Source organism: Rana temporaria, chromosome 9, assembly GCF_905171775.1.
Source record: "Rana temporaria chromosome 9, aRanTem1.1, whole genome shotgun sequence".
NCBI classification, from domain to species: Eukaryota; Metazoa; Chordata; class Amphibia; order Anura; family Ranidae; genus Rana; species Rana temporaria.
Window position 1 is genome coordinate 86,595,367 of NC_053497.1, and position 16,275 is coordinate 86,611,641.

The window sequence follows — 16,275 nt, forward strand, 5'->3', positions numbered from 1 at the left end:
ACATAGACTAACTTCTGATGTGCCACATGCCGAACTCTGCCTTGAAGTAGAACAAGTCTTTCCCTGTGATTTGTCATTTGACAGGTAAGTCACATGATAAAGAGCAGATCAAGCTAGGTTCCGCTTTCTAGCTTTTTTGTGGTTTGAAACTTTATCTGATTATGCATTGGGTAATTTGGAATTTTTTTGAAATAAAAAAACATCTGTTTTACATTTATCACTTATAGCATGTCAAAACCTCTTTTTTTTTCCACAGTGGTGTGCGTTTGAGTATTTTAAGTGCAGAGAAACCTAAGCAGTAGTTTGTGGATGTTGATCATTTTTCGTGTAGGTTCAGGCATCTCTGATCCATATAGCCAGGATCGGTACGAAATCCTGAAATCTTAAAGCCGAATTAAATCCAAAACCAAACATTTTATTATATTGCAAATATGATGCCTTCATAATTTTTGGGGGATTTGACCAGTAAGTCTGTTTTATTTTTTTAAGAAAGGGGGGGGGGGGCTTTCCACCAATGTATCCGTTACAGAAATGAGGCTTATGAGACCAAATATTTTACAACCGAACCATTTTAATTAGTTTTTATTCATGCAAAAACCTTATCCCAAAAGGAAAACTGCTGTAATAATGTGATCTGGACTTTGGCCTCCATTTGCAACTGTATTTAAATCTGCTGGTACATCGAACACCCAACCCCCGACAGTGCTGCTGTCCAAAGGTGCATTTTTGGATTTAATGCAACTTTCATGTACAACTAAAGACTATAGTATGACAGCCTATACAAGTACCAAATCCGACCCCTATGTGATACACAAGCCTCATAATAAAAAAACTTTAGCTCTCTAGACCAGTGGTCCCCAGGGGTTCTGCCGCAAATCAACATTGTGACGGCTGTATACCGTCCAATGTTTCCAGTGTTCTCAATGCTCACTGTCAATACTGTCAGCGCACATTGATGGCCGATGCCTCCTCTGTAGCTCCTGTGAACTCAGGGGCAGGTGCCGTGAGTAGTGCAGAGAGTAGGTGGTGAAGGAGGAGACTTCTAATGGCAGCGCTGATCAGACTGTGGGAGGGAGCACAGAGCTGGATAAGGAGGTGAGATCCAATGAGGGGTCTGTGTAAGGTAGCAGTGTAAGGCAGAGTGTGGGGCGGCGGGGGGGATATTCAGAGAGCCAGAGCTGTGTGTGTGTGTGTGTGTGTGTGTGTGTATATATATGTATGTGTATGTGTATATGTGTGTGTGTATATATATATATTCTCAACATTTCAAGTCCTGAGCTACTAGCCAGGCCTCAAGGGTTACTCGCCACCAGTTGCCCCACCCAGCCCGCCCCGCTCCTAATTTCGCCCCTAAACACGCCCTCATAAATCTCATGAAATGACACTTAAATGTTTTATGCAGAATTAAGCTATAAAAATAAATATTAACAACTGTATCCGTGCCCACCAATGCAGGCCGCCTATGCCTACCAATGCAGGCTTCCTATGCCCACCAATGCATCCCGTGTCCACCAAATGCAGCCTGTATTTACCAAATGCAGCCTACCTGGTTCCTGTGTGCAGGGAAGGAGAGGAACAGGAGAGCCGCCCAGGTGATCAAAGCGCATTGCGGGGAACACAGGATAACAGTTTTCATTTTACTTGCCGTGTTCCCGCCGCTCAACGTCCTATTCAGCCCTGGCCGGGGAACTTTGATTGACAGATCACCCGTCACCAGGATTGGACGGGTGATCTGTCTATCAAAGTTCCGGGACCAGGAGGCGGGGCTGGATCTGATAGCGAGCGTCAGGGAACACGGCGAATAAAATGAAAACTGTTATCCTGTGTTCCCCGCGCTGCGCTCTAAACACCCGTGCGGCTCTCTCTCTTCCCCCTCTGCGGTCACTGGTAGAAGGACTCCCATTACACACAGGCTGCCGGCGGTGCTCGCCCTCTCGGCTCCCAGGCAGCCCTTCCTCGCCAGCCCTTAAAATCCACTCGCAAAATGCGAGTGGATTTTTTAAAGGCGCTAATATATATATATATATATATATATATATATATATATATATATATATATATATATATATATATATATATATATATATATATATATATATATATATATATAATATATATATATATAATATATATATATAAATAAATAATATAGCAGCAGTGTGATCCAGGGGGAGGGGGGGGGGCATGATGCCGGAACATTGTGTGTATAAGGCATGTAAAATGCATGTTGGTGGTCTGCAGGACTCTATATTGTGAGTTTAGTGGTCCGTGAGGTTCTCACTCATTTTTGTCTCGCACAATTCCCCTTCCCCGACACTGCAGCTCACAGCAAGAGGGTTCCAGCAACAAAGGCAGTGCTCTGTCCAGTAAACCGTGGTCAGGATTATGTTGGGCCATGTGCTGCTGATTGGCAAGCTAAAGGCTTGTCAATCGGCAGTGACAATAATAATAGCCGTGCTCCAAGATAGATAGAGAGAGATCTCTATTTACATTTTTATACTGCTGTGGCAACTCACTCTGAACTCAGGAGCAGTGCCTCATTGTTGCCACCACAAGAAGCTGCATTAGGTGGACTTCACTGGCAGACTCAACAGGTATTGGTGGGACTTTCTACCTACCTGCTCAAATGCCCCCATAGCACACAACGTGCTATGGGGGCACTCAGAAGAGGATGAGTGACAGTGCCGGAGGGGGACCCCCACCCGGAAGAGGACATGAGCACCTCCTGTGCAACACCATTGTAAGTTTACGGAAAAAAAGGAACACTCCTTTACAACCATTTTTATAAGTATGTGTCTGGATTAGTGCTAAATTGAGAGGCAGGGAAATGAGTTCTTCACTTTCATGATGGCTGATAAATTATAGCTGAGAGTGAAAAGTGTGAGCGATGTGACCTACATTCCAATTAATGACACACACAAACACAGATCCACCTTCTTCATGTGGGCAGGAGGCAAGGATGCTGTGACTGGTCCCAGCAAATTTCAACACAGAATGCATTGAGAGGAAGTCCCAGCAGTCGGGAGATTCTAATTTACTTCTCCTTCTGTGAATAATAAATATGCACACGTCCTGACAAAGTCTCCCGTAACCAGCTGGCTTTCTGAGGGTGGCACTGCTTGGACCTGCACTTTGTACACAGAAGATGGTGGATATACAGAGAGAGATGGAGTCTGAAAAGTGACTGCATACTTGTAGAGGATGCTAAGGAGGAAGGACTTGAGCTGAATAACTTGTGAGCACAGTGTATGGGCTGTGTGCCTGCTTCTCATGTATGTACGGATTTATATTAATCTTATGCCAGAAATGTGGTTTGTAAATCATTTTGAGTAAATCTTCTTCTGTCCACCTAAAACTGTTAAGGTTTACCTAATACATATCGGTGTGTGTAATCTGTGTTTTTGATGATTGTAGTAGGATTGAGAATTCCTGTACTTCAACAATGGGAGATGCCACTTCTAGTAGGACAGAGTAGGCAAATTCCAGAACTAAAGCTGGCTATACATGGGTCAAAATTCAACTGATTCAACAGGGACCGACCAAATTTCAATCCATATATGGGTACTGTGGTTGAACAGAATTTTGATCTACTGTTCGGCTTGTGTACAACCAGTCTGTCAGATATTAGACCCTTGATCAGCTCTGCAGGCTAAAGCCTACAGCACTAATCGGTGTTTTTTAATGGAAGGAATGTTTCCCTGCTTTCAGAGTACAATTATACAGTGGAGAGGACTCCACAATGCAGCTCGCATGTGTAGATGAGGGAATTGAGTCTGTTTTTTTTTTATTTTATGAAATAATGACTACTATGGTCATTCTGTAATAGCTATTGCATTTTCCTAACTGCTGCTTGTAATGAAGTGCAACAAACGTATGGCTTTATTGATATTTCATGTTTCTGGAGACTATCTTTTTATCACTGACTTTCTAATTTGTCTTTAAAGTTAAGTATATATTATAAAGAAGTGCATATTGTATTTTAATTATGTTCTCTGTACTGCAGGCAAATTCAGGATGTACCACAGTTACTTCCGCAAAGATCGTTACACTACCACAGTCCCACCTCATCTCTCACATCGCTGGGATCTATGAGCCTTCTACAGTCCCCTCCACCTTCAGGCATGTCTCCGTCTCAACTTCCATCTCCAAGCCATGTGGAATTCTTTTCGGGGCCCCATCGGCCTCACCAGATGCCTGCACAGTACCACCATACAGACTTTTACCGCATGCCTCAGTCATACGGTGGACAACAGCAACAAACACAAATGGACCATGGGCTGTCAAGGCCTCCTCCGTTACCCTCCCCATATACCCAGATGCAGGGTGACCCATTTGCTATTGTGTCCCGAGCTCAGCAGATGGTTGCTGTACTCTCTGAAGAGAACCGGTCCTTGCGCCAGGAGCTGGAAGGGTGCTACGATAAAGTGGCAAGGTTTCAAAAAGTGAGTGTTGCTCAGTTCATTAGCACTGTGACTGACCAGTATATTAGGAACTAAAAGTGTCCATCTCAAATTAAGCATAGAATTTAGCTACATTTGGAACATAAGACAAATACTGAATGAAAGAAAGAAATGGACAACAGTGGATTGCCGGCTATTTTTTTGGTTAAGAGTTGATTGGCCGATGTTGGTGAATCCCCACGTTTGCATCAAGAGGTTTATTGGAAATCTTACACAGATAGCATGGATAATGGTTCAGCAGCATTTCTTTCCTTGAAACGAATAGGATTATATCGCACCCTTTCACTAATTCAGGAGCCCGATTAGAAAATGCCAAGTATTCATGTTTTAGGTATTTGTAGCACTTGGAGAGCCTCTCCCCTTCAGTGCTGTCTCTCATCAAAATTGAAGTGGCCTTCCATACATTGGCCCCATTTTTGAACTTTCCAGCCTACATGAACAGACCATACTAAACTACAAGTGTATGTAAAAGTCAGGTTTAGGAGCCAGTATGGTTTTTTTTTTCTTCCCTATTCCTACTTCCCTCAGTGGATGGAGCATCAGGCTGATGCTGCCGCAGTGCCCCGGCGTCTCTGCACTGAGAACCGAGCCACCGAACACCGCCGATGGCTCAGTTCTCACTCCTCCCCGAGCAGAGCCATACTGACTGTCGGTCAGCATGGCTTCTGCTTTACTTCTCAGTGCTCATTGGAGCGCCAAGCAGTGGAGGGGCGGGGAGAGGCTGTCTCAGTGGCTGCCATTAATCGGGGCAGATGGCGGATCCCGACTTGGAAGTCGTGATGATGCGCTGCCCCGACTAAAGGCAGCGACGTCATCAGAGAGCCGACTTCAGACCGCTCTCCGCTGAAAACTGGTCACAGGAGTGCAAAACGAATTGCACTCCTGTGACCCAAAGGAGAAGCCCAGCCTAAAAGTCTCAGGCTGGACTTCTCCTTTTTAAGGGCCTCTGTCAGTTGGCTCATGTTCACGTGAAATGGGCTTTGCATTCCTATACAAGTTTATGGGAATGCAAAACCTGCTTTAGGCCCCTTTCACACGGGTGGACCGTTCAGGTCCACGGCGCTCCATGCAGGTCTATAGAGTGACATGTCCGCTGATATCTGATCTGCTGAATCCAGACGGATGGAAACCCTATTTTCCATCTGTCTATCACAGTGGTCATCAACCCTGTCCTCAGGGCCCACTAACAGGCCAGGTTTTCAAGATGACTGAAATACATCACAGGTGATATAATTTGCTGCTCAGTGATTGCAGTTTTCTATTCTGCATCTCCCCAATGTAATGCATAAAACCTGGCCTGTTGGTGGGCCCTGAGGACAGGGTTGAGGACCACTCGTCTATCGGATCAGATGAAAACGGACAGGCAGTCAGTTTTCATTCGATTCCCCCCCATAGAGGAGAGCGAAGCTCCGACAGGTTCGTGCAGGCTCGGTGGGGATCAACGGAGCGATCCATGCTAAGCAAGCGGAGTTCGTCAAAATGGACAGCCCCTTGTGAAAGGGGCCTAAAGCAGTTCAAATGCAGGTCAGAGGAAGGGCCACTGCTAGTCATATGTAGCCGTTAATGAATTCTGAATGATCTTCGAAGGGTCTTAAAAAGATGCCATTGACACAACCCAAAGACAATTGACACAGGCCTTAAGAAGCCTCAATGCATTTTCATCCATGAAGTCAGTAAAACAGGTTTAAAAAAGCCAAGCCCCATCTGTAATGTTCTGAGCTCACTGGCTATCTGGCTACTGGTTTTATCCCGTTTTTTGTTTTCGTATTGGACAGTGTCCTTTTATCTAATGCAGTTATTTAGCACGGATGCAGTGACTTAACTAGAATCTTCAGGGCTCTGATGCAAGAAACCATGCAGGGCCCCCCTGACCCACGAATAGGGCCCTTTCCTCCAAGCCCCATGGCGGAACGCCAGGGCCTGGTCACAACTGCGAAGTTTGTGTAGTAGTTCTGTCACTGGTGTTGGTAGGTTTTTTTTTCTTTTTATTTTTCTACCATTTTTCATGTATTATTTAATTTTTTCAGGTGCCCCGTTGGGGGATTTGGTGAGAAATCAGAAGTCTAAACAGACCTCTGATGTTTCACCTTCGAGACTGAAAATGGAGATGGAGGACACAGCCCTCCGTCTCCTTCTCTGCAGCCTCAGCTGCACAGAATGAATGGACAGGAATAGCTCTGTACAGAGCTTCCTGTTTATTAACTGAAGCATAGTAAACCGTTTACTAGGTTTCAATTATGTATAGACAGTCTATGATCGGTCCAAATACATGCGCGCACACACACATATATAAACACATGTCCTTTTTTAAAAAAAAAAAATGCAGTAGTGTACCTCTTCCTGCCGGGTACTGCACTGTAGGGGGAGGCAGAGAGCACAGTACGCACTGTCCTTTCAGTTTAGGTGTAAACAGTGTGACCAGCTCCCCGAAGTGTCAAATTTATAGTTCGGCTGAGGATCGGGGAGCTGGATCTCAGCCGCCCTTGCTGCTTTTCCTACCCAGGCATACATTGGGTGGGAGTCCAGCCAAACAATAATTTTTCACACCCTCCAATAGTCACTCATTGATAGAGCACAAGCCAAAATCTTTTGTTTTGAATGTAGCATGAGAGGGCCAAATACTTAAAATTCTATTTTTCTTGTCTATGTTCCTACTTGGGGAAATATTCCTTTATTTCCTGACACAGTATAAGGGTATATTAACACCATATGCAGTGAGACTGCGTGGGTGGCCATTCCAGCACAGTCCCACCACATGACATGACAAGGCAAGATGCTTTGTCTCCGGTGTGCCTGGTGCACAGCGAAGTGCGAGGCAATCCACTACCTTGCAACATGCTGTTAGCAATTGAACTGAATGAAAAGTCTTTGACATTTAAATAAAGTTCAGTTAAAAAAAAAAAGTGAACAGTGAGATGCACTGAGATTGGCACATGGGCACTGTGGTGATCCCGCTGCACCACAGCACAGCTGCTGCATTTTAATGTGATGGCTGGTGGGAATTGACTCTTAATCACTCCTCTTTTAAAAGGTGACTTTATTTATTTTTGAAGATATCCCTTCTAATCCCTGTGCCAATAAAAACCATGAAATGTTGAATTTCCCATTAAAAATGTTGAGGAGAAATCTCCCAGAGACAGACAGTAAAATGCTGGCAAAGGGTTCTAACCCCTTCTCGCTGTATCCAAAAGTGGAACAATGGCTCTGACTGGAGATTCACTTTAACTTCACATAACCTAACTCCTTAAGCACACCTGTCTAATTACTAAAGTGTAAATGCAGGTTGATAGTCCTTCAATATGAACCTGTATAAAGCCTGCCACATCTCAAAATGTAGGTGCCATTGATATGCATCTAATTGGCCTGGCTCCTCCAATCTGAGTTCTGCTATGTAATGGTATATAAGGTTTATATAAAAGTGAATGTACACTATATTGCCAACAGTGTTGGGATGATTTTAAATGCACATGAGCTTTAATGGCATCCCAGTCTTGGTTCGTAGGGGTCCATATTGAGTTGGCCCACCCTTTGCAGCTAGAACAGCTCCAACTCTTCTGGGAAGGCTGTGCACAAGGTTTAGGAGTGTGTCTATAGGAATGTTTGGCCATTCTTCCTGAAGCCCATTTGTGAGGTCAGGCACTGATGTGGATGAGAAGGCCTGGCTCACAGTCTCAGCTAATTCATACCAAAGGTGTTTTATCAGGTTGAGGTCAGGCCAGGCATGTTCCTCCACTCCAAATGTACTCATCCATGTCTTTACAGACCTTGCTTTGTGCACTGGTGCGCAGTCATGTTGGAGCAGGAATTGGCAATCTCCAAACTGTTCCCACAAAGTTGGGAGCATGAAATTTGTCCAAAATGTTTTAAGTGTTCCCTTCACTGGAACTAAGGGGCCAAACTCAGATCATAATCCCCCCCTCCACCTAATGACTTGGACCAGTGCATAAAGCAAGGTCCATAAAGACATGGATGAGCGAGTTTGGGGTGGAGGAACTTGACTGGCCTGCACAGAGTCCTGACCTCAACCTGATGGAACGATAGAACACCTTTGTGATGAATTGGAGCGGAGACTGCAAGCCATGCCAGGCCTTCCCATCCACATCAGTGCCTCACCTCAGACATGCACTTTTGGAAGAATGATCAAACATTCCTGAAACACTCCTAAAACTTGTGGACAGCCTCCCTAGAAAAGTTGAAGCGGTTATCCCCCACTTTGCAGCTATAACTCCATACTGAACCCTACAGACTAAGACTGGGATGCGCTTAAAGTTTGTGTGTGTAAAGGCAGGTGTCCCAATTCTTTTGACAATATAGTGTATACGCACTTATTACAGATTGAGCTTACTGTAGATCTATTGTAATATTACCAGAAAGAGAGAGATCACTTGTTTAGCATTGAAAGGTAGACCCATTTTCAGGGATTAACATTTATTTGGGAAAAATCTTTGAAGCCTGGTATTGCCCCCTGGAAAATGGGAACACCAGGCAGCTGTGCTATACATAGAGGGTGCCTTCAATGTCTACAGTTTTAAAATATTTTGAAGGTATAGTAACATGTAATGTAAGTATCTCTGCATTTTATTGTAATTGTAAATCTAGTTTGTCCTCATTTCGGGCAGGGAGGAAACAGGTGCAGTGTGTCATTAGAGGGAGTGTAGCTTTGGCGGTATGCCTCATGACGTTTTCCCTGGCACATTTCAGATGGAGATGGAAATCCAGAGTGTTTCTGAAGCATATGAAAATCTTGTAAAATCCTCATCCAAGAGAGAGACTCTGGAGAAGGCCATGAGAACAAAGCTGGAAGGAGAAATCCGCAGAATTCATGACTTTAACAGGGACCTTCGAGGTACAGAAAGCACAGCTATTGGTGTATGTTTGACCATCGCAACCATACTGTGCCAGATTTTTTTATATTTAATTCTTTTGTGTACTTTTGTGATTAAAATGTGACTACAAATAAATACAATTGTAAGAAGAATTTTTTTTTTTTTGTAAGGTTTTTTTCATATTTTTTTTTGCATGCATTTGGGCTAAATTGCTATGCCTTTACAGTCTCCTCTTCTCACCCGGTGGGCAGATGTGAAGGCACTTGTATATACTTATTCTGAATTAAACCCAAGTGATAGTGGTTTTGGGGCATGAATCAGAGTGCAGCTCATCTTGTGAACAAACCTGGTCCTTTGGCATACCAAACTTTTTTTTTTTTGTGCTCCGTATGCATTGCTGCTTACACTTGCCTAGTAGAGGTATGCAGGCAGTGTATTTGCACGGACACTATTTGGAAAGTCTTTTGCTCAGCATCTTCAAACTCTGATTTAACAAAGTGGTGTATTTGGCTAGTCTCCCTTTTTTAAAGCGGGAGTTCACCCATAAAATTTTTTTCCCCTTAGATGGATGGATGCTAGATGGATGCTCGTTTTGTCTAGGGGAATCGGCTAGTTGTTTTAAAATATGAGCTGTACTTACCGTTTTTGAGATGCATCTTCTCCGTCGCTTCCAGGTATGGGTCTTTGGGAGCGGGCGTTCCTTCTTGATTGACAGTCTTCGGAGAGGCTTCCGACGGTCGCATCCATCGCGTCACTAGTAGCCGAAAGAAGCCGAGCGTCGGTGCGGCTCTATACTGCGCCTGCGCACCGACGTTCGGCTTCTTTCGGAAAATCGTGACGCGATGGATGCGACCGTCGGAAGCCTCTCAGAAGACTGTCAATCAAAATAGGAACGCCCAGTCCCGCAGCCCATACCCGGAAGCGGCGGAGAAGATGCATCTCGTAAACGGTAAGTACAGCTCATATTTTAAAACAACTAGCCGATTCCCCTAGACAAAACGAGCATCCATCTAAGGGGAAAAAGTGTTATGTACGGGTGAACCCCCGCTTTAAATATACATTTTCATTCAAATAATAATTAAAACCAACTATTTTTGGTGAAAGTTGTACACCAATCTAATTTACATTTTACTTTCTGAGCGTGAAGTGGCAGGGTCTACCTACTATAATCACATGGCCAGTCTTCGTTTTGTAATGATACAAAATGCTAAAAGGAGATAAGGAAGCAAAGGAGAAAACCCCCAGGAATTTTTTATTTATTTTTTTCCCCTACCTTGGCTATAAGGAAATTTTATTTCTGCATTTGTAACTATTTTAGAAAATCAGATTAGAAAAGCAAAGTCAATTTTATGACCGCCTTACAAATAAGCTTGTAAAATCATTTTGTTTCCGTGAAAGTGGCATTTTCCTTTTTAAAAGCCTGTTCGTATGCCCGTTTACTTTCCACGCAGACATACTATTGAAAAACATTTTCCAGCACTCCAAAAAAGACCATAAAATGTAATGTGTGTTGCATGTAATAGTCATGTGCCAGCTATTATTTTCCAGCGCAGGAAGTGAAAATTCGTGTTTGGTTGTTATAGATTCCTAACGACACCCCCAACGCGTATCACAAACGCAGTGCTATGCAATCCGATTGCAGTGTGCTTTTTGTGCAATCCAGTGTGTAAATTCAATTGAATGGCCTGAAAACTGAATCCTGGTTCCTGGTTCCAGCCCAAAACATTTTTATTTTAGTTTTGAGCAGAGTGGAGAAGGATTAAGGGCCAGTTCACAACAGACACAGTTCTGTTCAGTTCCGTGAGCTTTTTTTCTGCACAAAATGCATGCACAGTGTTTTCCATGTATTCCAATGGCTCTAGTTGACACCATGCAGTCAGTTTCCTGTCAGTTTCTGCACCGGAAACTGACTGCATGGTGTGAACTAGAGCCATTGCAATACCTAGAAAACACTGTGCATGCATTTTTAGTGCAGAAAAAATGCACACGAAACTGCGTCTGGTGTGGCTCGGGTATCTATGCTCTGTAAGTGGGAGCAAAATATCTGGACCCCCCCCCCCCCGAAAGGTGCCAAATGTGACATCGGAGGGGGGAAGGATTCCGAAAAGCGGAAGTTCAGTTTTTTTGGGTGGCACTCTTCTTTAAGATACAGGGATTTCCTCTTGTGTCCTTTTGTTGGCTATGGTACAGGGAATCTCCCCAATGGGACACAGGTTTTTTTTTTTTTTTACATCTAACAGGTGTCACAGCCCTCCCTTACTCTTATAGTTCTACATCAAGGGTTACTAACTGTGCATGTTTTCTTGGTGCCTTTGCAGGTGAAATGACCACCCATGATTCTTATAAAACCGCTTACATTTCAGCCCATGCTGGATATTGCATTTTAGTAGATCATGTGAAACATGAATGTTTCTGCTTTAACTCTTCTAATATTAAGGAATATTATAAACTCTGCCCATTTAGTCATGGGACTTTTGGTTCACATAGCAAAGTAGTTCAGGTATTCAGTAGAATATTGTTCTTTTCACAATTATTGGGTGTTTCCTGAAATGAAGACCAACCCTTAATCAGAATAGTTTGAACCATGTGCATTGTCACTTAAATTCCAACTCCCCCTCAAAATAATCATCTTCAATTAATCTGCTTCCTCTCAAATGTGCTGACTGATGCCTCTAGGTTTGCAATTTAAAAAAAAAAAAAATATCCAGCAAGTACATAGTGATGCATCACTACCGTAATAACAACAATGCATTACATGAACACATACGTTTTAATTTTATATATATAAAATAAATAAGTGTGTGTATATATATATATATATATATATATATATATATATATATATATATATATATATATATATATCTCTTGGAGTTCAGCATTCAAGTAATATGATGCAGATTTCTTATCAAGCAGTGGCATTATGAATGTTTTGTAATTAAACATACATAGTGTGCTATATATCATGAGCAGGATATTTTGCGTAATCGAATGGTTCACCGATAACTGTATTTCCCAGAGATACGAGGCACTTCTGGCCACTGAAGGGGAATAGGCTCCATTTTCAGCAGTGTTGATTGTGGAGACAAAACGGCCACATCTGTTGTGTATATGTGATGCTTCCTGTTTAGGTTGCTGCTATAAAACATTTGTTAAAAGACTTAACCTCTCTTGTTGTAGCTGAGGAATTGTTGGATCCATATCAGAGTAAAATCTGCAAGCGTTTAGTTTCCACTCATTGTAACATCTTATTTCTAGAACTAGTAAAAGCCATTTCTTGCCCCTTCTTTTTTTTAGAGCGAATGGAAACCGCAAATAAACAACTTGCAGTGAAGGAATTTGAGGGGTCAGAGGACAACAGAAAGACAATATCACAACTTCTAGCACAAAGTAAGTTCCTGCAATAACCATTTCTTCTCCATTGGGACCATTAACTCTATGAATCATACCGAAGGAAGTCTATAAAACAAGAAATTGTGAAGGGTAGTGAGGATATGGAAAGTGCGCTAGTAACCAAAAGCAGCAATTCAGTAACTGCATTTTTACTGCTGTGGGTTATGTATTGTCCTTGTTTTTTGCATTTTTTGTTTAAAGTGGTTCTAAAGGCTCAAGTTTTTTTTTTTTTTTTTACCTTCATTCCTTATATGCTTTAAGGTAACCTTCTGTGTGCAGCAGCCCCCCAATACTTACCTGAGCCCCATCTCGATCCAGCGATGTGTATGAGAGCAGCGTCTCTACCAGGTTTCTTCCTCCTCATTGGCTGAGACGTCAGTGGTAGCCATTGGCTCCCTCTTATGTCAGCCAAAGCCAGTGAGCCAATAAGAAGAGGGCAAGGTCAAGACACACTCTGTGTCACACAGAGCAGTGGCTTGGAAGCGAGCCTGCTCTGGTGCACTTGGCAGGAGGGAGGGACCAGGAGCACCGGCTGGGGACCCGAGAAGGAGGATCTGGACTGCTGTGCAAAACCACTGTACAGAGTAGGCAAGTAAGACATGACATGTTAAAAAAAAAAATAAGATAAAAAAAATGGATGTGTGTGTATATAATAGTCTGAACTGCATGCATGCTTTGCTCCCTTTCACTCTCCTCTCACACCCTTCCAGCTAATCCCTGACATAAAAACATTAAATACCCTTTTTACCCACCGAAATCCACAGTCGCATGCCATTCCTGTGTCTTCTGTCCTCCCATGTGCAGGAGCCATCATGCCCACATCTGCAACCCTCTTATCAGTCCCTCACACCGGGAAACCCACCGGTAAGGAACTTAAATGGTGCATTTAGAGGAATTTTGAAATGCTCCATAAGGTTTATTTTCTTATGATGACCGCAGGTGTGCTTTAACACAATTTCTTGTACTTAAAGTGGATCTTCAGTGCATCTGAGCACCACATACTAAAAATGCTATTTAATTCATTTTTATTATTAAAAGCAAACTCCCCCATCCATCCCTGTCTCCATGCTTTATTTTGCAGAGAAATCGCTTTGAAAAACACCCCCTAGCATTTCTGCTTGTGGCCATCTTGCGTAAGGGCAAACTATTGATGTAACATTCACTTCCTGCCCTTAGCTCAAGTATGCATAAAGAAGAGTGTGCTTGGCTAAGAAAACACCTCTTCGACTCCTGGGCTGTATGACATCATTTACCCAGGCACTAACTGAAGAAATGTAAAAAAACATGTTTAAAACAAGTAAATAAGATACTTTCCTATCTATTTACTAATGCTAGCAGCGTAAGGATTAAAAATAATCACTGGTGATTAGGAAAGTGAAGTTCCACTTTAACAAATTAAGTAGCCCCCCCCCATCCCCCGCCGTCGTTCTACATAGGTACTTACATATAGAAAACCGGGGTTATGGCAGCAGATAGCTACCATAACCTTGGTATATTCTTAAATGGCGGATGGTCCTCTTTCTGATTAAAACTGGTCTCCGCACCGGATTCACCACAAGCTCATATCGCCTTCACCACTTAGCGGAGCCATCAGTAACGGCGGAGCTGATCGTGTCCTCTCCCCTCTGAGAGCAGTGAAGTGAAGGGACCATAACATTGGGTGATGGAAGCAACAACCAACGTCACTTCCGCCCAATGGTCTTAAAGGGAAAACATTTTTTTTTTTAAATAAAAATACTTTATTTTTTATTTTTATTGCATTTAAGTGCAAATGTGAGATCTGTGGTCAGAAGGACAGTGTAAAAATAAATGTTAAATAAATAAGAAAAAAAAGTAAAGTGCCCCATCCTGCCGAGCTCACGAGCATAAGCATACGCAAGTCGCGCCCGCATATGAAACTCTTTAAAGCAAAACTGTTAACCTGTAGACATTTTTTAAACGTCGCCTATGGAGATTTTTAAGGGTCAAAGTTTTGTCGCCATTCCACGAGCCGGCACAATTTTGAAGCGTGACATGTTGGGTATCAATTTACTCAGCGTAACATTATCTTTATAGAAAAGTAGTGCAGTGCAAAATATACAATTCAAGATGATGCAAGAAATCCTAAAATAAGATATTGTTAAAGAAAAATTTGAACCAACACAGAATCCAAATAAGGGTGAAAAAAGTCCAAAATAAGTAACAACAAATTCCAGAAATCTTCACGATGACTTTTAACTCAAAATATGGTGTTCCCTCCACGTTCACATTATCTTTCACAATATAAAAAAAAATTGGGCTAACTTTAATGTTTTTTATTTTTTCCCAAAAGAATTGCGCTTGTAAGACTGCTGCGCAAATACAGTGTAATATAAAGTATTGCAACAAAGTATTTATTCTCTAGGACATCTGGTAAAACAAAAAATATAATGTTTGGGGGTTCGAAATTTAAAAAAAAAAAAAAAAATGATTTTAACTTGTAAGCACCAAGTTTGAAAAATGCTCTTGGTCCTTAAGTGGTTAAGTACATTTTACCATGTTTGAATAAGGGACTTTTCTTGGCAATTGGTGTAATCGATTTTACAAAGCAGCACTGGCCATTTAGCACCATGGAAACAGGCACGTCTGCTGACATCCTTGGGGCTTGTTCCTACATTAGCTGCTTTGATCAGATGAACTTTCTGCATCAGGACCTAAGCTGACTTTTAGTAGTAGAGAATAGGGGTTTTTATTTAAACATAGTACTGCCACTAAATGAGTAATTTGTGAAGATTTACTCTAAATTTCAGTGTATTAAAAATCTCTGGAAGCCTCAAATTTTTTGTTTGACAGAATCTGTGGTCTCATCTATTTATTTGGATGCTTGGTGGTTTGATGTGTCTTTAGTCAAGGCTTTGATCTCCATTTTTCCCACCCTGTGGAGGGAGGGGTGGCTGTGATGTGGTTCCCATATACAGCCAAGCTTTTTAAAAAGTGAAAAAAAAATCCAGCTAATTGTTGGAGGTAATTAAAGGTGTTTACATATTTTCTGTGGGAGTTGCCTCTTTGCAAGACCATATTTTCTGTGGGTGTTGCCCTGTTTAGTATCAAGCATGCTTCTTTTATTTCGACACGAGATGTCTCGTTGGTGTTAAGTTTTGCATAAATAAGCATATCTATACTTCTTTCTGATTGTATTCAATATATAAATACTGTGAGGCTGTTCTGACAATAAATAATGGTGGCCATTTCAAAATATTGGATCCTTTAGTGCGTTTTTTACATTGTCATATAAACGAATAGCCTTTCCTGATATAAAAAACATCCCAATCATTGCTAGGAGGCTTATATCCTTTAATTGGGGCTCCTCCATACCCTCATTCTGAGCCCAAATTTTAAACCTCCATTAAAGAGATTTAGGAGAACGGAACATCTCAATGCCCTTCAATGGCCTAAAATACATTTATTCAATCATATATGGGAACTGTAAGATTTGTCCTCTCTGAGCACCAAGTCTTTGTACATTTACCTTTATTTGACCTACCTTACAAATATCAAGTATACCTCTAGTGTTGGTGTGAGTACTCTTTATTGATTGATTTAATTTTATGTGGTTCTTTTTAGTTACCCTTGGATGT

At 42.1% G+C, this 16,275-nt stretch overlaps 1 protein-coding gene across 1 annotated transcript in view; it reads left to right on the forward strand.

The window, feature by feature from the left end:
- The window catches only part of AMOT (angiomotin), a 99,217-nt gene that overhangs the window by 43,699 nt on the left and 39,243 nt on the right, over positions 1-16,275 (forward strand). The window contains exons 4-6 of the mRNA XM_040323864.1: positions 4,004-4,442; positions 9,162-9,306; positions 12,584-12,676. Coding sequence (XP_040179798.1) covers positions 4,004-4,442; positions 9,162-9,306; positions 12,584-12,676 — 677 coding nt within the window. The remainder of the gene's footprint in view (positions 1-4,003; positions 4,443-9,161; positions 9,307-12,583; positions 12,677-16,275) is intronic.